The 24410-nt window shown below is 41.0% G+C and overlaps 1 protein-coding gene across 1 annotated transcript in view; it reads left to right on the forward strand.

The window, feature by feature from the left end:
* IQGAP2 (IQ motif containing GTPase activating protein 2) overlaps positions 1 to 24410 on the forward strand; it is a 307861-nt gene that overhangs the window by 42054 nt on the left and 241397 nt on the right. Inside the window, exon 2 of the mRNA XM_003261487.4 lies at positions 17521 to 17620. Within this exon, the coding sequence (XP_003261535.2) occupies positions 17521 to 17620 (100 nt within the window). The remainder of the gene's footprint in view (positions 1 to 17520; positions 17621 to 24410) is intronic.

Genomic DNA, 24410 nt, shown 5'->3' on the forward strand with positions numbered 1-24410 from the left:
AGACTTTACGGGTGAAGTTTTAGCACATTTATTGGGCAAACTCTAAACTAGTTTCATGAGATACTTATATAAAGTTTTAGTTCTTGACACTTTTTTCTATTTCATAGCCACATTGATATATTTTTTGCTTATAATTTGACTACAGGAGGGGATTGAATATAGAATTCGCAAGTCTAAACTTGTGTGTAAAGAATGGGTTGGCTCAGTTTCATCTACCAAATTAGAATGATCCTACCCTCCAAGTGTATTGTAAAGTGTAATAGAAATAAATGGGAGAGAAGGCTCTTCCTTACAATAGTAGAAAGAATTATGGAGTTAGAAAATCAATAGGCTGGGTGTGGTGGCTTATGCCTGTAATCCCACCACACTGGGAGGCCAAGGCAGGAAGATCACTTGAGCTCAGGCATTCAGGACCAGCCTGGGCAACATAGTGAGACCCTGTCTCTATTTAAAATAAAGAAAATTAAAATAATAGAGAAAATAGATGCTTACATCAGTAAATACAAGTGTTTTTTTGTTTGTTTTGTTTTGTTTTTTGAGATGGAGTTTCACTCTTGTCATCCAGGCTGGAGTGCAGTGGCACAATCTCAGCTCACTGCAACCTCTGCCTCCTAGATTCAAGCAAATCTCCTGCTTCGGCCTCCCAAGTAGCTGGGATTACAGGTGCCTGCCACCACACCTGGCTAATTTTTGTATTTTTAGTAGAGATGGGGTTTCACCACGTTGGCCAGGCTGGTCTCGAACTCCCAACCTTAGGTGATCTGCCTGCCTTGGCCTCCCAAATTGCCGAGATTACAGGCGTGAGCCACTGTGCCCGGCCAAAATTGTTATTTTTTTTAACAACTTTCCAAGTGCTTGGAATTACGAAAGCAGCATTTTAAATTTTTGAAAGTATTTCCCTACACGTTAACCTAATCTTAAGCCACTAATACTGTTTAAGATTTAAAATGATCTTGGCAGTCGAAGAAGTAAAATCCAGAAAAGATAAATGACTTGCTCAAGGTGGTTCCTGCCAAATCTAGAACCTTCATCCCATGGCCTCTTGGGATTGGGTTCTTTCATAGACTATAGGCTTAAGTACTTTTTGGAAATAAAAGAAAATGTAAATATATAAAAGATAAGAAAGCAAAATTGTATCTTCTCTGGGGTAGTTTAGCAGTAGTTCTGTCTTAAAGAGAATTAGACCAGAGAGATACCATTTCTAATTTGAAACTCTTTGGTTCTGTGAAATTGGTTAAAGAGGCTAAATTTGATACAAGATCTGTCTCTATGTGGTGAGCCCTTTGAATATTCCTCAGTACATCATGGTGAGGGGTGGGTGGCCTGGTGTCTTTAGGACTCTTCCAGTGGCGTGTGAGCAATGGCATCTGTTACCCTGTTTCTACGTGAAACGATTGGCCAATCCCACAGGCTGGGCTGTCTCACTCACTGAGAAGCAGCAGGGCAGAGTGGTTAGGGCAAGGTGATGGAGGTGGATGCCAGCATTTGTGTGTCTGCTCTGACCACTTGCTAGCTGAGTGACTCTGGACAAGGATAATAGTGAAGTTGACAATAATAATAAAACCTGCCTCATAGGGCTGTTGTGAAGATTAAATGAGTTAATATTTGCAAAGAATTGAGAATATAGCACCTGGCATATAGAACATGCTATACAAACATTTTTTAATTGTGGCAAAAATTGGCCGTTTTAACCTTTTTTTTTTTTTTTTTTTTTTTTTTTCGAGATGGAGTTTCGCTCTTGTTGCCCAGGCTGGAGTGCAATGGTGTGATCTCGGCTCCCTGCAAACTTCGCCTCCTGGGTTCAAGTGATTCTTCTGCCTCAGCCTCCCGAGTAGCTGGGATTACAGGTGCCTGCCACCGTGCCTGGCTATTTTTGTACTTTTAGTAGAGACGGGGTTTCACCATGTTGGCCAGGCTGGTCTCGAACTCCTGACCTTGTGATCTGCTGCCTCAGCCTCTCAAAGTGCTGGGATTACAGATGTGAGCCACCATGCCTGGCCCATTTCAACCATTTTTAAGTGTATGTCTCTGTGGCATTAAGTACCTTCAGACTGTTGTGCAGCCAACATGAACACCCCGTTCTCTCCTCCCCAACAACCCCTGGCAACCTCTATTCTACTTTCTGTCTCTATGAATTTGACTACTCTTGGTACCTCGTATAGGTGGACTCATACAGTGTTTCTTTTTGTGACTGGCTAATTTCACTTAGAATAATGTCCTCAAGGTTTATCCACACTGTAGCATGTGTCAGTATTTCCTTCCTTTTTAAGGATGAATAATATTGCCTTGTATGTATATACCACATTTTGCTTATCTGCTTGTCTGTTCGTGGACTCTTGAGTTGCTTCTTCCTTTTGGCTATTGTGAATAGTGCTGCTGTGAACTTAGGTACAAATATCTGCTGGAGTCCCAGCTTTCGCTTGTTTTGGGTGTACAACCAGAAGTGGGATTGTTGGATCATATGGTAATATTATGTCTAACTTTTGCAGAATTGCTGTACTGCTTTCCATAGGAGCGGCACCAGTTTATATCCCTACCAGCAATACACGCGCGTTTCATTTTTTTCCACACCTGCACCACCGCTTGTTGTTTGTTTTTTTAATGCATTTTTTAATATGTAAAATTATTGAAGGAATTTATTAACCAACAGTCATATATCCAGTATTGTTAAGTTGTTGCCTTAATCTTTTTAAAGAGGAATGAGTAAAATATTTTGACGAGGGAAGATTTGGGAAATCTTCTGATTAATCAGATGCTGGTTAATCAATGTTTACCAGCAAAGCCCTCCTTCTGTGTTTCTAGAACCCTCCTTCTGTGTTTCATCTAACTTCTCCTTGATCTAACACTCCCAACCCCATCCTTTGCACTCTACTTTTAAGGAGAAAGGCAAGTCATAGGTAGTAAGCTCATAACAAAAATTCATTTAGAACCAAATGGCTTTTTGGTTTATGTACTACAGTGTGTAAAGAATGGGTTGGCTCAGTTGCATCTATCAAATTAGAATGATCCTACCCTCCAAGTGTATTGTAAAACTTGTATGAACAGACTTAGCATATCCAGCATAAAAGTAGCTCATCCCTTAAAAAAGATGTGGGGAAAAAACAGATGGAATGAGAAAGTTCTGGTTCCTCTCTGGCCTGTGTTTTTCCTCTTGACGTGCTTCCTTACTTTGTGAGCACAAGTTTCAGTGGGTGCCAGGGGCACCAGTGCATTAAGAAGGTCGTGTCTATTTTGCGAGCAGTTTCCAGAAGGTTCTGTGGATCACAGAGATTAGTAGTAACATGGGGCATAGCCTAATTCAGCAGGAAGCAGTTAAGAGCAGTCGTCGGCCAACCTCCCCAACAGCACTTGGGTTTTCCTGTTGAGAGCAGGGTCTGAGAGACAGGGCTAGCTGGATTTCCTAGGCCGACTAAGAATCCCTAAGCCTAGCTGGGAAGGTGACCGCATCCACCTTTAAACACGAGGCTTGCAACTTAGCTCACACTCGACCAATCAGGTAGTAAAGAGAGCTTACTAAAATGCCAATTAGGCAAAAACAGGAGGTAAAGAAATAGCCAATCATCTACTGCCTGAGAGCACAGGGAGAGGGACAATGATCGGGATATAAACCCGGGCATTTGAGCCAGCAATGGCAACCCCCTTCGGGTCCCCTCCCATTTTATGGGAGCTCTGTTTTCTTTTTTTTTCTTTTTTTTTTTTTCTTGAGACGGAGTCTCACTCTGTTGCCCAGGCTGGAGTGCAGTGGCGCCATCTCGGCTCACTGCAAGCTCCGCCTCCCGGGTGCACGCCATTCTCCTGCCTCAGCCTCTCCGAGTAGCTGGGACTACAGGCGCCCGCCACCACGCCCGGCTAATTTTTTGTATTTTTAAGTAGAGACGGGGTTTCACCATGGTCTCAATCTCCTGACCTCGTGATCCACCCGCCTCGGCCTCCCAAAGTGCTGGGATTACAAGCGTGAGCCACCACTCCCGGCCTCTCTGTTTTCACTCTATTAAATCTTGTAACTGCAAAAACAAACAAACAAAAAACATAAGGCATAGCCAGGCCCGTCGAGAGCTGCCAGAATCAGTGGGTCGAGTGTCTTGAATAAGATGCTTCTTCCCAGGAATGATGCCTCCCAGCTGGGTTCCCTAAGCTGCCTGCACATGTTTGACCAAGTGTGAGCTAAGCTGGGGTGGGTACCCGGTTGGTTAAACATGAAGTTGCTTATGTGGCCTGAGACCTCTGTGCTGTTAAACCAGGAGCTGCTGGCATGCAGACCTATGCAGCCCATGGGGTACACATAGCACATCTTCTCAAAAAGGCCAATTTTCCTAAGTTTGGGGGTGGGAACCCCTTCTATTTTAAATACTGAAACACAGATAAATTGTGGATTAAAATGAAAAATGGATGATTTTTTTAAAAGGGTGAGACAGACATGATACTTTATGCTAATTGGGCTTTGATCTGTGCCCCCAAATATTCCTTGTCACCCCTCTTTCATTCCATGTGTTTCCTGTCTTCTGCATACAGTGTTTTCTATGAAAAAGTTTATTGCTGCACAATTTGGGAAACCTGGGGGTATGTGGAGGTCCAGAGAGAGTCAGAAAGGCTGGTTTGCATCTCCTAAGGGTAGCATGACTGGTAAGAGTCAGATTGCTGCATGGCTGTGCTCGCCATGTGTCATCTGTGATCCTGGACAAATGGTTGGGCTGTCTCAAGCCTCTGTTTCCACTCTGTAAAGTGGGAATAATACCAGTGTCATAGGATTGTTATGGGTTAAATGCTGTGCAATGAAGAGGAGCTGGTGCTGGCTTTGTCTGTGGCTGTGGAAGGGTGGATAAGGAGATGAAGCCTCACCTGCTGCTTCTATTAGTGCCTCTCCTAGCCCTCTATCCTTACTTATTCATGTAGCAAGGTCTCTACATGCTGGAATTCACAGCCTTCTTTTATTGCTGGATCTCTTCTCTCTGCCCTTTGTCTCCCCTTAGATAACTCTAACTCCTCCAGACCTGATATCAAGATGAAAGGAAGGCTGGCTTGGGGTCTGGAGTAGCTGAAGATCTGGAGTACCTGAAGATTACTCCAGAGGACTTTACCTCCAAGGACAAGAAACCCATCTGGTGTGTTGCTCAAGGCTCTCCATAAATGGAAGCATCAGGATGGTAGTGGGCGGAGCACTAGGAGAGGAAATGGGGAAGCAAGGATTTTGAAGGACAGACGAGAGCCATTATCTTTAATCTCCACCCCCATTCCCATGGGTGCAGCTCTAAACATGTTGCAAGAAAAAGCAGATCCACGCGGACTATGAATACTGGTCAACTGGCAAAATGAGCTTGGTTTGAGTGTTTAAATTAATAGTAATTATTACAATATCATCAGTGACTTAACAATTGATGCCCAGTGAACTGTACATGATTCTCTTGCAGGTATGTGTATTATTAGGTGTTCCAGGTTAGCCACCTTGAAAGAACTGTTATCAGTAGAATGAACATCTGCCCAGCTTCTTGATTTTGAGCTGTTACCTGATCTTCTCACTGTCATCTCACAACCGTACTCCTCTCATCTACCCGTTTTAGAAACAGCTGTAAAATGACCTGGGGGTCTCTCTTCACCTATTCTTGAGAAGCTCAAAGACTTGGAAGGGTGGAGGGGAATGGCCATCTTAGCTGTGTCCATAAAACAGAGACTTTGAAGGCTGAGGATTGGGACAGAAATGTGCCTTGATGTGTGTGTATGATTTCTCTATTCTTGTCTTCACTTCTCCAGTTGTGTTTTGCACCTAACTTCCTTTTTCTCCCCTCCTTCAAACCTGACTTCAAACTCTCTTCATCAAGAAAACTGGCTCTGATTAATCCCATTATTGAACAACCTCTTTTCCCTCCCTCAGCTTTTCTATTCTTTCTACTTTAATTAGTTGGTACTTTTTCCAAAGGAACGTTATAACTTTTCTCCAACTGTTAAATGTGTCTTCTCCTGGAAGATTGTAAACTGGGGTACAAAGTCCTTCTTCCACCCTATCCCTTTTCTCTACCCATGAAGTGCTCTGCAACTATTTAAACATTAGTTAGAGACTTTGCCATGTATCAAAAGAAACACATTCTGTTGTTGTATTTATTGGTTTTAATTATAAGGCAGTTGGAATGCATTTTAGGATTCTGCATCTCCATAATTCTCTGCCAGCACTTTGCACCTAGTGGACCATTAGTAAGAATAATTTTCCATCCCTGCCTAGCTTCATAATTGTAGACACTTCTGCTGCGCAAATGCTGGCAGGGCTCTCATGACTTAATTCTGAAATTGTATTTAGTGGCTGATACACAGAGAAGATTTGGCTATCTCCTCTGGTCTGCAGCTGACATGTGGCATGAGGGAATTTACATACAGTACCATGGTCCAGTTCCCAGCCAAGAATTAAATGCCTGGAGGAGATCAGTTATTTAAATCTGAAGCAGTACAGCATGAATTATATTTAAGGTAGTTGCTGTTCTGGCTCTTGTATAGTTCTTTCAGCTCTGGGCTAAAGAATCGTAATATCTGAAAACCTTCATGTCTGTTGTATGTTTATAAGAACATCCTTTTCTAAACTTGGGACCATTTACTTTCTGAGAGCAGTGGTACTGTGTGTTAGAACAAAAAGCATACAACAAGCCAAAACCAAAATGTTTGCAGCTTTGTGGCCCTAGTGGGGTAAATTCTTTCCCATGAGAGAGCTGTTCTCTGTGTATTTTATACACTTTCCAAGTAGTTTACACAATCATGGGTTGTATACATTATCTTCAGCCTGCAAACTCGATGTGAGCCTCACCCACTCTTGCCAACCCGACTCCCTTCCCACATCAGCCATTCCATTTCCTCCTACTGCTTCCTGTGCTGTTGACCTAAAATAATAAAAATGTTTGCACTAATATAATAGAGTACCTCCAAAACATAAAGGTCAGTGAAAACTAAACAAAAACCAAGAATAGTTTTAAATACACACCAACTCTATAGAGCAATCTATTAGCTCTAGGACCTTGAGTAAAGCACTTAACCCATTTGAATGTTAGTTAAGTGGAGGTAGTAATATTTGTCCCATCTATCTGATGAGAGCTGTTTTAGTCATATGAGAGAATTTATGTGGTAGCACTTTATAAATATATACTTCTTCTATGAAACTGAAGAGCTCAGCATGTTTGGTTCAAGTCTTGCTGCTTGCTGTTGGCACCATATGCAGTGTTTTATGACTTCTCATGAGTCTGGTCTCCTTACAAACCCTAAATGTGTGGACCCGAGCTGATTTTCATGTCCTACTTAAACCAGAGAAACTTCTTGCTAATGAGAACTAGCCTAGGTGGCTTTAGTCCAGAATCTAATCACAGTGAAATATATTCTTGATCCATGACTGTATTGTCAACATATCCCATTTGCATAGTATGATCCACTTGAGAGCTGAGTTTTTGGCAATATTTTTTAAATTGTCCTGAATCATGTGTAATTCACACTCACTAACAAACAGCATATGCTTGCATTAATAGCACCCGTCTATTCAACATCATAGTTTTCTAATTATGTCTGTTATATTAAACTTCTCTTCCAACAAATATAAGTTTTGACTTAAAGTCAGCTCTTTAGTGTATCCCTGGAACAGCGAGATGCCTTTATGTTTTGTCCCCTTAATTGTACAAGCTTGTCTTTATGTAAATTGGCATATTGGGGTGACTTTCTGGTGCCAAGCCATGTCTTGTTTCCACCTCCACCATCTGAAGTCACAAAGTGAGCTGGCTGCTACTTGTTGACTTCCTTTTTCTTCCCCCGTATCGTGCTCCTCTTCCTCTTGTTCCTTCTATTGCCAGTCCTGCCCATGCAAAGCATCACCATGTTTTTCTTTCTTCTTCTAATTTGGATTTCACGTCACACAGGCTTGCTGCAGCCTTCTCGTCACTGTCCAGGTTAGGTTCCCTTCCATTCATTCTCTTTCACTCACCTCTTACCCTACCTGTTTTCTCCCATTAGCCTGTCACACCCAAGCTATCTCTTTAGGCCATTGGGCCTTCTAATAAGATATCATGGCATTAGTCATCCTCTGATCACTTCCTCTCTGCTGCCTTTGAACTTCTGTGATTTTTAAAAATATGGTAAAACTGACTAAATATTCATTGTACATTATGAATGACCATGATCCTTTTCTAGAAGTTCAGATAGATCAGTGAGATGCATGAAAGTCATCCTTTGCAGTGAACCTGGTATTAATGCTTATTCCTCATTTTTTTTTTTTTTTCTGTAGCTGAACATTAAAACAAATTTAGGCTGGACACAGTGGCTCATGCCTGTAATCTCAGCACTTTGGGAGGCCAAGGCAGGCAGATCACTTGTGGCCAGGAGTTCAAAACCAGCCTGACCAACACAACGAAACCCCGTCTCTACTAAAAATACAAAATAATTAGATGGGCGTGGTGATGTGTGCCTGTAATCCCAGCTATTTGGGAGGCTGAGGCATGAGAATCGCTTGAACTTGGGAGGTGGAGGTTGCAGTGAGCTGAGATCATGCCACTGCATTCCAGCTTGGGCAACAGAGTGAGACTGTCTTAAAAAAAAGAAAAAAAAAACTATTGTTATTTCTGATATAGATATAGTAAAGTAATACAGGTAAGTGGTATAGAATATTTGGAAAATGTATAAGAATTAAAAAAAAAAAAAGAACAAATCTGACCTCAGGTGATCCACCCGAGTGCTGGGATTATAGGCGTAAGCCGCCATGCCCAGCCCTTGTTTTGTTTTGTTTTGTTTTTTTGTTTGTTTGTTTGTTTTTATTATACTTTAAGTTCTAGGGTACATGTGCACAACATGCAGGTTTGTTACATATGTATACATGTGCCATGTTGGTGTGCTGCACCCATTAACTCGTTATTTACATTAGGTATATCTCCTAATGCTATCCCTCCACCCTCCCCCCAGGAAGGGGGACAGTCCTTGATTTTTCTTTTGATCTTATTACAACCCTGGCATTCCTCATGTGGTCTAATTTGTCAATATTGAATATTAATTTTTTTTTCTTTTGCTGGACTATATTTGAGAATTTTGGATCTCTGAGAAAAAAGCCTATAATTTTACTTTTTATACATTCAAACAATCTATCTGCTGATTAACAAGGTATCTATAATAATAGCGACACTCTCAGAAAAGTGACACCCTCAGAAAAGCCTAATGGCTGCTGATGTCATCAAGCATTTACATGCAGGGAGACAGTGGCACTTCAGTTTAGTAGAAAGATCATGAACTTTGGAACCAGTTGTTTTGAATCCCAATTCTGCCATTTACCTGTTTTTATGATCTTAGAATTACCAAAGACTAAATTACCTAACCTCTCTGAGTTTGTTTCCCATTAGAAAAATGTATTTTCCAATCAATTCCTATCTTTTTTTTTTTTTTGAGATGGAGTCTCGCTCTGTAGCCCAGGCTGGAGTGCAGTGGCGCAATCTGGGCTCACTGCAGCCTCCGCCTCCCAGGTCCCATTTAAGCAATTCTCCTGCCTCAGCCTCCTGAGTAGCTGGGATTACAGGCTTGCGCCACCATGCCTAGCTAGTTTTTATATTTTTAGTAAAAACGGGGTTTCACCACATTGGTCAGGCTGGTCTTGAACTCCTGACCTCATGATCCACCCGCCTCGGCCTTCCAAAATGCTGGGATTATAGGCATGAGCCACCGTACCCGGCCTTCAATTCCTATCTTAAAGAGGAATGCAGGGACTAAGAAGTAATATATGCAAAATATGTGATGTAGTAAGTGCACGTTAAGTATTAATCCTTTCTGTCTGTGTTTTTTTATTAACACTTCATAAAGAGCTTACATTGATTAGAGGAATAAGTCATGTGCTGTATAATATACAGAAAAAAACCCACTTGTAACCAAGAGATTGTTTTGTTTTCTTGCATATACCATTGAATCATGTGTGATCTATTTTTTTCATTTTTCCTAATAGTCAAGGGAAAATTAGGCCAAGGCTCACTGTTCTCTTGTCTTCTAAAGCCTCCAACTTTGGAGGAATATCCTTGGCTATTTTACTATTTGGGGTGGTTTTTGTGAGGATAGGGACAGGGTGTTAGCAGTGACTTGCTACTCCTTGGGAACAGCCCAGAGGACTGTTGTTATAAGACCTGCTAATTCTGCTTAACAGTTGTAAAATATTATTATTCCTATGGGGTATTAAAGTTTATGTAAATATCTGGGTCTTTAAACTATTCATTATCTATAGAGAATAGGGAGAATTACTTTAGGATTGGTTCTAAATAACTTGAGACATTTTGCCCTGACCAACAGTTCAAGCATAAAAGGTTCATACCAAGTCATAGGGAGTTGAGTTTCTTTCCCTTCTTCTAAATATAGTAGAACCTTATCCAAACTAAAGATTTTTAAATTACCTTCTGTTGTTGGAGTTAAATTTTTAAAATTGGCCTTGGAAATTTGACACTTCATTCTGTCTTACTGAGATCTGTATGAGGTTGGGAGGACAGAGTGTATAGGAGCAGGCAGTGGGCAAATGGAATTTTCTCTGCGCCTACTTGGTAATAAGTAAGAGGTTTGGTTTCCAAACTGTGTCTTGAAATTGTAATTGTCCAAGAAATCCCAAATCTGGGAATCATTGCCTATAATTCTTCCAAATTAAGCAGAGTTCTAGATATACCCCACCCACAAACCCAGTCTGCAGGCCAGCCCTCTGTATATGGGCCTTAACATCTCCATGGGCTGCTTTGGGTTTCTAGATAATGATAGAAGAAATTAGATATTCTTATTCAGATTTACACAGCGGACCAAATGAATTTTTCTCTTGTGTGAAATTTATAAATAATTCATCTATACTGGAAAGACGTCCTGGGTTTGGAGACCCAGGCTTGGTTTAAAAACAAATGAACAGTCTGGTGCAGTGGCTCACACCTGTAATCCCAGCACTTTGGGAGGCTGAGGTGGGCCTCCCTCAGGAGGTCAGGAGTTTGAGACCTGCCTGGCCAACTTGGTGAAACCCCGTCTCTACTAAAAATACAAAAAAATTTAGCCTGGCATGGTGGCGTGTGCCTGTAGTCCCAGCTACTTGAGAGGCTGAGTCATGAGAGTCGCTTGAACCCAGGAGGCAGAGGTTGCAGTGAGCCAACATCATGCTACAGCACTCCAGCCTGGGCAACAAGAGCAAGACTCTGTCTCAAAAAAAAAAAACAAAAAACAAAACAAACAAAACCAACAAGTGTTAAGTAGATGTTTATAAGTATGAAAAAAGTTTGGGGACCTTTGTATGAAAGTGGGATTCAGAAACTCTCTTTCTTGTGTAGATCCCGATGCCATGTACATTGAAAGCCTATTTGCAGAAAAGGATAAATTATTTTCGTAAAGCCTAAACTATCTCTCCATTTTCCTGCATAATTATGACAAGCTTCTTAACTATTCCAGGCCCTAGTGACCTCACTGCAACAAAGAGGGTATTGGCAGCCAATCAGGAACTCTAACTCTTGTTGGTAAACTTGTCTTGTCACTGTTAGTTACCCTCACTTCTCCACCTGGGAAATTCTTCTAATGCCAAACTTGAAGATTTGGGGCTTTGTGTTATTATGGTAGGTGGCCATAGTCGCTTACAGCCTTGTCTAACCCGAATATCCTCTGAAGTTGTGTGTTGATTTATAACTTTGGAAGGTTCTTAGAAATATGTCATGGGGGAACAGTTCCAGGGATGATGTGGAAGTCAGGCTTTCCATAAAGTCCTCCTGCCCTTAGTATCTTGTGTGACTATTATGAGAGCGGCAAACTTCGTAGGACTAAACTTGTGAGGACACAGCATCTCTGCCTTGAAGCACAAAGTTGAGCACACCATTCAGCAGCCTTTACTGAGCACCTGTTATTTCCTTTGCCCTTGGTAGGGATATAGAAATGGATGAGACTCAAGGGCCTGTGCTCAGTGTCTCATAATTTTAGTGTCTTGATGAAGCCGTGCTTTTAACATGGGAGTGGCAGTCTCTCTCATCGTTTCAGATTCTTTAGAGTGCCTGTGAATACGTGTTGGTTTACTAACAACTTTGGCCTAGGGTTTGCCTATGTTTCAAAAGAAAATTCAGTTTAAGGAAGTTTGATTATGTGGTCCTTTAAAGCTTAAGATTAAGCAGTTGTGAAATACTTTTGGAAGCTGGTATGAAGCAGGAATGTACCACGTGTCAAATTTACAGAGGGTATCAGCTTACTTGAAATCTTGGACTTTAGGTTCTCTCATCTTTATATTCCACTCTACCATTCCCACCCCAGTTTTAGTGTCTTGGAATCAGTTCCCTTCCTTCTAGTGTGTTCTTTGATGTATAAATGCCATCTCTGATAACTATTCTTTAAGTTGTGAGAGGGGGCAGATATCCTTTTAGGTATTTTCTTCCAGACAAAAGCAGTTCCCAACTCTTAGAAGATGGTTCAATGAACAATTGAAATGAATTATATGTTCAAGTATACTTAGGATTCCTTGTAGAAATTTTGAACCACATAGAATAACAATGTATATTTATAATGCTAAGGCTGGGCACCATGGCTCACCCCTGTAATCCCAGCACTTTGGGAGGCATAAGCTGGAGGACTGTTTGAGCTCAGGGGTAAGTTCAAGGCCAGCATGGGTAACATAGTGAGACCTTGTCTCTACTGAAAATAAATAAAGGTTAAATTTTTAAAAATACAAAATAAATGCTAAATTGTCGGCATATTTTTTTCTTTCTTTCTTTTTTGAGACAGGGTCTTGCTTTGTCACCCAGGCTGGAATACGGTGGCGCGATCACAGTTTGCTGCAGCCTCCACTTCATGGGCTCAAGTAATCCTGCCTCAGCCTTCTGAGTAGCTGGGACTATAGGCTTTCACCACCACACTCAGCCAATTTTTTGTATTTTTTGTAGAGACGGAGCTTCACCATGTTGCCCATGCTAGTCTCAAACTCCTGAACTCAAGGGATTCACTCGCCTTGGCCTCCCAAAGTGGTGGGAGCTACCCCAGCCGGACATATTTCTATGAATTGATAATTCTTGGTTTTCTGCTTTTCCTTAAAGAGAAACACCCTAAATAATACCCTATTACAGAACAGATTCCAAGCCCTGGTTTTGGGGCCTCTTGCCAACCCTCCCTTCAATATATCCCTCAAATCTAAGCATTTCATAATTATGCCAAACTTTCAATTGTCTAATAAAAACTTTGAGAGACCTTTTGAGCCATATTCATCACTTTGTGTTCCATCTCCATAATAAACTGGCACCAAGCAACCACTCAAATATTTGTTGAACAAATAAGTGAATTTTAATACAAAGTGTATGGTGGCCTTGGTGTCTCTGTGTGAAGGTAGCAGGTAGAGAATAGGGAAAATTAAACAGTGACCATGTCAACTCCTTATTGAATTAGGTAGATTTTGGGCTATTGGGCTATTTTTACATTGGATTTTGTATGTATTCTTTGGGAAACGGACTCCTAAAGGATGCTTTCATCTCTAATTTATACTTCTATTTCAAAATGCTCTCTAACAACTTGCTTTCATTCTGCTCCTTGAATCTGTGAATAACCCTTATTGTATAATTTTGATAGAATGCAATTGCTTTGAACTGTCATCTGATGCTGCAAGTGGTATTTTGTGAGTTGCTAATATATCAGAAAGCTGTGTTCTTCACAATGTCCTCATGTTTTTTGTGGTTCACGGCAGCAAGTAAAGATGAACTGTGGAGGTTGCAGTTAATCAAGTTACTTTAAAATGAAAAGAATTTTGAAGCCACTTAAATGACCTGCTTCTTGGGCTTGGCAGTGACAAGTCCCTTCCTGGGCCCACTTAGATTTAGCAGCAGGAGGTACTGGGCAAAGAATAAGGGCTGCAATGTTGACAGGCCTTAGTTCCAGCCCTGGCTTTACCATTGACCCAGTAAATAACCATGGGCAGTCCCTTTCCCTTGCTCGACTTTGGTTTCCTCATTTATAGGAAAGAGATAATGCCTATCTCTCAGGGTGATCATGAGAACCACAGAACCACACAGCAACATGTGGAAACGTCCTTTATAGGCAGTAAAGCCATGTCTTAAGTGAATTATTTTATTAGCTCCATGATGGATCTTTAAATGACAGTGTTATTATCCATGCCAGTGGTTCTTTTTTTTTTTTTTTTTTTTGAGACGGAGTCTCGCTCTGTTGCCCAGGCTGGAGTGCAGTGGCGCAATCTCGGCTCACTGCAAGCTCTGCCTCCCGGGTTCACGCAATTCTCCTGCCTCAGCCTCTCCGAGTAGCTGGGACTACAGGCGCCCGCCACCATGCCCGGCTAATTTTTTGTATTTTTAGTAGAGATGGGGTTTAACCTGGTCTTGATCTCCTGACCTCGTGATCCACCTGCCTCGGCCTCCCAAAGTGCTGGGATTACAAGCGTGAGCCACCGCGCCCGGCCAACCAGTGGTTCTTATCAGAAGCCACTACTTAGTAAATATTGAGTAATGCAGAAAGATTTGCAGGCAGTCTTTGTGGACCAGAGGGATCTGCTTTTGCTGTTAAGATTTTCTCAAATTCCCTAACCTTCCTAGATTTACAATTTGACAGTAGATTATGAAAGGTTTTCTCTCCCATTCAAGGAAGGTGAGGCCGAAGTGTGTGTAGTTAGAAAGTCAGTGGGCCAGGCAGAAGGTCAGAAGGCAAGGAATGGATATGTACAAGGAAGTGCCATGAGGGTACACATTTTTTATACTTATTACCCTGTGTCTGGTGCTTTGACTCACATGTGGCACATAGAACCTACAAATTGAACATTAGTTAAGTCCACGGAATGGTCCTATCTTTGCTCCATTAATGATCATACTCTTATGGAGTGTAAATAAATAAAATTACCCCACAGAGATATTTTGGAGCCCTTTTGGAGCCTTTCCCGACAAGATATTTTATTTTTTCATCATATATTTTTACAGAGCATGCAGCCTGTGCAGGGAGGTGTGCTGGGCACCATGAGGACACAAATATGTCTTCTAGGAGTTTACTGTTAACCAAAGCAGGATAGGAGGGCATTTTGAGCTGAGACAATCAGGAAGACTTTGGGAAGAAAAGGGCCCACTGGGTCAAGCCTGGAAGATAGGTAGGATCCCACTAGATGGGGTCAGTATGTTGCAATTGCAATTTGAAGCTTTGTGGGTGTGTATTTTAATTCACACATTAAGTAAAATCTCTTATTTGGACACGGTGATAACAGAGTTTGGGAGCCCCTCAGCAGCTGTCCTGGGCTGGTGCAATCTTGCATGGTTTGTGGAGGCAGTTGTGGGCAGAGGCTAAGGGACCAGGTTCTGCTGGGGCTTCTTTCTCCTGCTGGGGGGTTGGTTGAGGCTGGAAGGGTGCAGCAGCATAAGAAAGATGAGGAGAGCACCGCCTTTTTAATGTGACCCCAGTGCCCACTCTTCCAAGTTGGGGATAGTGTGACGAGCACATAGGCTCCTACTAGGAGTTTTATTTTGGATCCAGACCTTAGTGTTTCTGAAGTACTGTAAAATGAAAATATCCTGTCAGAAATGGGAAAGTCTTTAAGCTGAAATTAAAAAGAGAAACTGGAAATCATGAGGTATCTTGGGGATTAACTGTTCAGAACAGTAGAGATGGAGGATTAGGTGATGGTATGTGAGTGTGGCAGGTATCATTTAAGAAAACACAGGAAAAGAAATATAATTTTTTTTTGAGACAGAGTCTCGTACTGTCACCTAGGCTGAGTGCAGTGGTGCTATCTCAGCTCACTGCAACCTCTACCTCCTGTGTTGAAGCGATTCTCCTGCCTGAGCCTCCTGAGTAGCTGGGCTTACAGGTGGGCACCACCACGCCTGGCTAATTTTTGTATTTTTAGTAGAGATGGGGTTTCACCATGTTGCCCAGGCTGGTCTCGAACTCCTGACTCAAGTAATCCGCCTGCCTCGACCTCCCAAAGTGCTGGGATTACAGGCGTGAGCCACCGTGCCTGGCCTAAAAATTATAATTTTTAAAGTCTATTCATTATGCAGTAATGATGAGCTCACTTAGTGAGGATTCACTGGAAGGTAGTTTTTCTGAACACGTAGAGTGCTATCTATGTGCAAGGAGCCCTGACAAATTCGCGGGAGACATGATGATGATCAAAACCTTCCTCTAAGGATCCCCTAGTTTGGAGAGACAGACAGACTGATTTACAGTCGGGGGGCTTTTCTGATGAGTGATGTAATAAAAATGTGAACTAAAGTGCCAAGGAGAGCCAATGGATTTACATTCAGAGATCCATGGAATTTTGCCTGAGATAATGTGAAAGCCACCACCTGCAGAAGGTGGGAGAATGGCTTTCCAGGCAGAGAGAAGGGTAGAGGGAGTGGTGTGGTCCTGGAACACGGTGCTGCCTGGCAGATCTGGCTAAAGTGTGAGCTTCCTGGATTGGGGGAGATGCAAAGTGCTCTAGGACCTTGTTCTGTAGGAAATAGGGGAGCCGTCAAAAGTTTTGAGAGGGGGAGTAATAAGGAATATACTTCTGTTGGCCATGGGGAGAATGAGTGGAAGAGGGGTAGTGGCTGAGTGACTAGACCTGTTCTGAGAGTTTATGGGAGAGACATTAAGACCCGGACTCTTGCAGTGGAGGTGCAGAGGAAGATTGAGAGCTTCTGTACTTTTCTGAAATGTGAGAGCTCAGTTTTAAAGTTTAGATTGGACTGAGTTTATTAAAGAAAAAGAAAATGTTTTTGACAGATGTCAATCTTTGTTGACACCCGTTGGTATCAATGCTGTGGGGTGAGGTGTCCATGTTCAAGGAATGGAACCACAATGGAAAATTGGGAGTGGTAGGAAGGGGGATGGGACAAGGATGAGGACATTCGTAGAAGCTCCTGCCCCTTTGCACACTGCTTTTTTTTTTTTTTTTTTTCTGAGACTGAGTCTAACTCTATCACCCAGGCTGAAGTACAGTGGCGCAATCTTGGCTCACTGCAACCTCCACCTCCCAGGTTCAAGTGATTCTCCTGATTCTCTTGCCTCAGCCTCCCAAGTAGCTGGGACTACAGGTGCCTGCCACCACACCCGGCTAATTTTTTTGTAGTAGAGACGGGGTTTCACCGTGTTAGCCAGGATGGTCTTGATCTCCTGATCTTGTGATCCACCCACTTCAGCCTCCCAAAGTGCTGTGACTACAGGCGTGAGCCACCGCACCTGGCCTTGATTCACTTGTTAGAAATAATACTGTAAAAATAAAAAAACTAGCCAAGTGTGGTGGCGTGTGCCTGTAGTCCCAGCTACTCGGGAGGCTGAGGTGAGAAGATTGCCTGAGCCCAGGAAGCTGAGGTTGCAGTAAGTCATGATGGCACCACTGCACTCCAGCCTGGGTGACATTGCCAGTTCCTGTCTCAAAAAAATAAAAATAAAGGAAAAGAAATAATATTGTAAAATCCGAATCTCTCTGTCTTTGCCTGGTGTTTCAATAGTCCTGTCTCTGAACGTTAAATGTTCAGCTGCATATGATTTTTTTCTAATTGATTGTCTCGGGTATTTAATAAAGACTGCCTTTGTAAATCACATGTTGTTATCCTCTATTTCTAGCTATTGTGGACGATGAAAGGCTCTCTGCAGAGGAGATGGATGAAAGGAGGCGGCAGAACATTGCTTACGAATATTTGTGCCACTTAGAGGAAGCCAAAAGGTAAGATCCAGACTTAGTCTATTTGTGCACCATCTCTTGGAGATAAGCTTTGTGATAAGGGCGTGGGATTTGATGACCAGAGAGTTCTGAAATGGGCCAGCAATTCTAAATAGTTGTCATAGTTGGAGGTGGCCAGGGAGAGATTCTTGCCTGCACTCAGTGATTTCGATTTGGCCAAAACTCCCATGCCAGGAGACCAGTGGGCTAGGGGTGACCCCTCCACACTCCGCTCCACCCCTGAGTCACAGCTGGGTGCACATCACACGCCTGTGCATATGCTACGTAGTTCTAATAACTCATTTGCAGTCTTGTTGGCAGCAGGGTAATGGGAGAAGCAGCATCTGTTTCTTGCAAATGGTTGGGCAGAGTTGAGAAAAAGTTGATGCCACAGCCAAAGTTGAGGCACTGGGAGGAAGGCAACTATTCCTTTCCCTTCCTCGGAGCCTCCCGGGAAATCACGGGGCCAACTGCAGATTGTTTCAAATTCTTCATCTCACTGGCTTGAATGTAGAGGAGCAACAATGACTTAAATCAACTTCCTTTTTCCCCAGAGCTTCCTTGGGTCTTTTCCCCACTCCCAGCCCAAAGATGATAAATGCCCAGCAGGACAGTGGCATATCAGACTGAAGTCCATCAGTCCTTAAGTAGGTTTATGACAGCAATCTCCTCTTTAAACCATGGGTGTGTGGCCACTTAGGGTGTATTGTCTCTAAAATCACATTGACTCTTTTAGACTTTTTAGATTAAATAAATGTTGCGTTCTCCAAGGAGAAAGTGAAGATAAAGAGTCCTAAGTGCAAATACTTTCCTCATGAGAGGAATCAAGAGAAATTTATCCTTTGTGGGGCAAATACTACAGAGTTCATACACCATGAGTTAGATTTTGATTGAATGCTTTATGCCATGATGGAGTGACAGTATTGTTCCCTGGACAAAGATATGTTCCAGCCCTCTTAGCTATATAGAAATAAATATTTGGTTAAATGGTCACTGGTGTTAATTATCTCTGATCACTGATAAATGGCTATCTACAGAACTAGAATGATGAGGTTTTTAATCAGTATTTTGGTGACACATGCCCTAATTTGACATCAAAATTGCTTTCAAGGAGTTTCTCAGAGTTGTTTAATATTTTAATAGTGTCACGTAACTTTCTTTAGGCTCTAAAAACCAAGTTTTAAAGATTGTTTAACATGTCTGTGAAGTCTACAGTTAGGTTGCAGGATGCTAGCGATTCACTATCAGTCTAAGATCATTAAAAACATGCTTTTAGTCAAGTTGTTGCAAAAAAGTTAGATAAGGAGATTAATTCATAGGCATTGAAAAGAAGTGGTCCCAACCACTCCTGAGGCTAAGGTGGGAGGGTCGCTTGAGCCTGGGAGGTGGAGGCTGCAGTGAGCTGAGATCTGGCTGCTGCACTCCAGCCTGGGTGGCAGAGTGAGACGCTGTCTTAAAAAAAAAAAAAAAAAAAAAAAAGGAAAAGAAAGAAAAATAAAAGAAAAAAATATACTTTCAGTGAATAAGTTCAAGGAGATGGTAGAAAAACTTACTTTTCTATTGATACTCACTTTACGTTCTGTTTTTGCCTCCTGTTTTTAACAAGTGGGAAGGGATGTCATGCAGAGGAAAATGATACGTGATTGGGAGTTGGTTTACCTAACTTCCTGGTCCCAGCTCCACCACTTACACAAGCAGCTTGACCTTCCACAGACCATTTAACCTGTGGGAAGTTCAATTTGTCCCCTCTGTAAATGAGACAATAAAGATGATGTTACTTATTGCCCTACTTATTCATGGATTCACGGATTTTAAAAAAATCATTTAAAGAAGGTGAAAGTATTCTGTAAGCTATACTGCCAGTCAGGTTTATGGTGATAACATAAGCAAAGTTTTCTCCTCAGTGTATTGAAATGGTATAAATGTAGCTTGAAAGCTTGTCATCTTCTCTAGTATTTTTGAAATTCTGTAGTTGAATTATGTTTCAGAAAGTCAGCATAATGATTATTTCAGATTCTTTGAGGAAAACTTCCCTTGGAATAGTTTCATGAAAATAATTATCAAAATGTACAATTTTTCCTCTAAGATGGCTTTTCATAAATTTATTTGATAAGAGTCTATTAGATGTAGTATATATTTGTGAATCTTTTATTAAGACACAAATACTTTTTTTTTCTTTTTTCTTTTTTTTCTGAGATGGAGTCTCATTCTGTCACCCAGGCTAGAGTGCAGTGGTGGGATCTCAGCTCACTGCAACCTCCGCCTCCTGGGTTCAAGTGATTCTCCTGCCTCAGCCTCCCAAGTAGCTGAGATTACAGACGCTCACCAGTACACCCGGCTAATTTTTTTATTTTTTAGTAGATATGGGGTTTTACCATGTTGGCCAGGCTGGTCTCGAACTCCTGACCTCAAGTGATCTGCCCACCTTGGCTCCCAAAGTGCTGGGATGACAGGCATGAGCCACTGCACTCGGCCAAGACACAAATACTTTGAAAGAAGCTGATTTTTGGTTATGGATTATATAAAAATTTGTGGCTACTACTAGACATATAGTTGTGCTGATTTAAGAAAGCATAGTGTACAGAAAACTCATGGTCTTGAATGCAAGAAATACAGGAAAGGGTGAATGTCTTTCTTGAAAAGATGAGAGGATTTATTGCATGATTCTTTTAAAGTATTAGTACCTTTGGAATTTGTGATATTGGGTTTATTATAATGCACATATATGTGTTCACATGAGTGGAGTTGGCTTAGAATATTGAGTTTCTACTAAATTGTATGCTTGTACTGTATATATTCATCTAGGAATTGTTTCTTGTTTCTGATTTCAGTTGAAATGACTTTATTGCATTTTAATTAAAAATGTATTGGTTCTGTCTTTGCACCTGTTTTTCTTTCTGGAGGTGAGAATTGGAAGGTATCTAGTTTGTATATCCTGTAACTTAGGATTTTTACAAATTGAGAATTATAATATTCCAGTATATCTTTAATTTTGGTTTTATTAATTTCAAAATTCTGTAATAAATCAGGCCATTGAAAAGTTCTTTATTAAGAGGGGACATCATTACCAACATTACAGAAATACAAAGGATTATAAAGGAATACTATGAACAATTACATGCCAATGAAAACTTAGAGGAAATTGACAAATTTCTAGAATGACAAACTACTAAAACTGACTCAATAAGAGACTTAAACATCTGAAAAAAACTAACATAACCAGAATAAGACTTATAATAAGTGAAGAGACTGACTTAGAAATCAGAAAACTTCCCACAAACCCAGATAACTTCACAGTAGAATTCTGCCAAATGTTTAAAGAAGGATTAAGAGCAGTCCTTGCAAACTATTCCAAAAAATACGAAAAGAGAAAACATTTTCCAATTCATTCTTCTGAGGCCTACGTTACCCTAATACCAAAACCAGATAGCCATCTCAAGAAAACCAAAGACCAATATCTCTTACGAATACAAATGCAAAAATCCTTAACAAAATACTAGCAAATCAAATCCAGCAACATATAAAATGTATTTAATACCATCGAGTGAGATTTATCCTAGGAAGCAAGCTTGGTTTAAGACCTGAAAATCAGTATCATAGACCATATTAATGGAGGAAAGGACAGAAGCCACATGATCATCTCAATATATGCAGGAGAAGCATTTGATAAAATCCAGCCCCCTTTCTTGACTTAAAACGTTCAACAAACTAGGAATAGAAGAGAATTTCAACCTGATAAAGGACATCGATGAAAAACCTACAAGTAACACCATACTCAATGGTGAAATACAGGAATAAGGATGTTTTTTCTTACCACTTCTGTTTAACATTGTACTGGAGATTTTAGCCAGGCAGTTAGGCAAGAAAAATAAACAAAAGGCATCCAGGTTAGAAAGGAAGGCGTGAAACTATTTCTAAGTGATGTTATCTGGTTTATAGAAAATCCATAGGAATCTACTAAAAAACAGAACAGAAGAAAACACTAAAAAAACCCCACCACAATGAGTCCATCATGGTTGTAGGATACTAGGGGAGTGTGTAAAAATTGCATTTCTTGACACTAGCAATAAGCAATCTGAAAATGAAATTAAGAAAGCAATTCAATATACGATAGCGTTAAAAACAATAAAATTCTTAGGAATAAAATTAACAAAAGAAGTACAAGAATTGAACACTGAAAACTACAACGCACTGAAAATTTTAAAACTCTTAAATAGATGGAAAGACATCTCATGTTCATGGACTGGAAAACAGCATTAAGAAAACAACGGTCCCAAATTGATTTATAGATTCAATACAATTTCTAGAAATATCCCAGCTGCTTTCTTTTTTTTAATGGAGAAATTGAAAAGCTGATTCTAAAATTTATATGGTGGCCAGGCCTGGTGGCTCATGCTTATCTTCCAGCACTTTGGGAGGCTGAGATGGGAGTATTGCTTGAGGCCAGGAATTTGAGACCAGCCTAGGTAATGTAGCAAAACCCTGTCTCTGCAAAAAAAAAAATTTTTTTAATTAGCTAGATGTGGTGGCATGCACCAGTAGACCTAGCTTCTCTGGAGGCTGAGGCATGAAGATCACTCAGGAGGCTGAGGATGCAGTGAGTTACGATCACGCCACTGCACTCCAGCCTGGGTGACAGAGCAAGACCTTGTCTCAAAAACAAGAACAAAAGCGGCCGGGCGAGGTGGCTCACGCTTTTAATCCCAGCACTTTGGGAGGCCGAGGCGGGCGGATCACGAGGTCAGGAGATCGAGACCACGGTGAAACCCCGTCTCTACTAAAAATACAAAAAATTAGCCGGGTGTTGTGGCGGGCGCCTGTAGTCCCAGCTACTCGGAGAGGCTGAGGCAGGAGAATGGCGTGAACCCGGGAGGCGGAGCTTGCAGTGAGCCGAGATCGCGCCACTGCACTCCAGCCTGGGCGACAGAGCGAGACTCCGTCTCAAAAAAAAACAAAAAACAAAAACAAAAACAAAAGTAAAGTTTATATGGAAATGCAAGGAATGCAGAATAGTCATAAGCATCTTGAAAAAGAAACGCAAAGTTGGAGGACTCATTTTTCAATTTCAAAACGTACTTACAAAGCCCACAGTAATTGAGACAGTGTGGTACTGGCATAAGGATATGCATATAGATCAATAGAGTAGATCTGAGAGTCTAGAAATAAACCCTAACACTTCTGGTAAACTGATTTTCATCAGCAGAATAAAGGCAATTCACTGGGAGTGAGAGAAGATGCCCTTTTCAACAAAGGATGCTGACTACTGAATGTCTACATACATAAAAATGAATTTGGACCTCTGCCTCTCACCATATACAAACATTTTCTTAAAATGGATTATTAACCTAAATGTGAGAGCCAGAACTGTAAATCTCTCCAGAAGAAAACAGGAGTAAATCTTTGTAACCTTGGGTGTTAGGCATTGGTTTCTGAGCTATGACACCAAAGCACAACCAATAAAAGAAAAACAGATAAATTAGACATCATAAAAACTGAAACCTTTTTTGATTCAAGAGATACCATCAAGAAAGTGAAAAGACAAATCATGTATCTGATAAAGGTTACATGTATTCAGAATATACAAAGGGTTCTTAGTCAGGTGAGGTGGCTCACACCTGTAATCCCAGCACTTTGGGAGGCTAAGGCCAGCAGATCACTTGAGCCCAGGAGATCAAGACCAGCCTGGGCAACATGGTGAAACCCCATCTCTACAAAAAAATAGAAAAATTAGCTGGATGTGGTGGCACATGCCTGTAGTCCCAGCTACTCTGGAGGCTGAAGTGGGAGAATTGCTTGAGCCTGGGAGGTGGAAGTTGCAGTGAGCCAAGATCACACTGCACTCTACTCTAGCCTGGGTGACAGAGCAAGAGTCTGTCTCAAAAAAATAAAAAAATAAAATAAAAAAGCACTTTTAAATTCTACATAAAGAGTTAATAGCCTAATTTTAAAATGGGCAAAAGTTCTGAATAGACATGTCTCCAAAGAAGATACACAAGTGATCAATAAGCATATGACAAGGTAGTCAACATCATTAGTCATCAGGGAAATACAAATCAAAACCACGATGAGATGTTACTTCATACCCACCAGGGTAGCTATAATCAAAGATGGACGATAACAAATATTAGTGAGGATGTAGAGAAATCAAAACTCATACATTGCTGAACAGATTGTAAAATGGTGCAGCTACTTTAGAAAATAGTCTGGCAGCTCTTTAAAAAATGAAACATAGAGTTACCATATGACCCAAAAATTATCCTCCCAGGTATATACGTATGAAAATTGAAAATCTATGCCCATACAAAAACTTGTACTCAAATGTTCACAGAATCATTATTTATAATGACAAAAAGCAGAAACAATCCAAATGTCTACCCACTGTTAAATGGTGATGTATCCATACAATGACATATTTTTCAGCTATAAAAAAGAATGAAGTACTGATACATAGTACAACAAGGATGAACCTTAAAAAAATGTTGAGTGAAAGAAGCTAGACACAAAAGGCCACATATTATATGAAATGTCCAGAATAGACAAATCCATAGAGACAAAGTAGATTAGTGATTGCCAGGGCCTAGGGGAAGAAGAGAAATGCTGGGTAACTGCTACTGGATATGGGATTTCTTTTTGGGCTGATAAAAATATTCTAAAATTGATTGTGTTGATGGTTGCACAGCTCAGTATACTGAGAACCACTGAGTTGTTTACTTTAAAAGGGAGAATTGTATGGTATGTAAGTTGTATCTCAATAAAGCTGTTTATTAAAGATAATTTCCTTACACTGGCTTAG

This window comes from Nomascus leucogenys, chromosome 2 (assembly GCF_006542625.1).
Source record: "Nomascus leucogenys isolate Asia chromosome 2, Asia_NLE_v1, whole genome shotgun sequence".
In the NCBI taxonomy this organism is placed as follows: Eukaryota; Metazoa; Chordata; class Mammalia; order Primates; family Hylobatidae; genus Nomascus; species Nomascus leucogenys.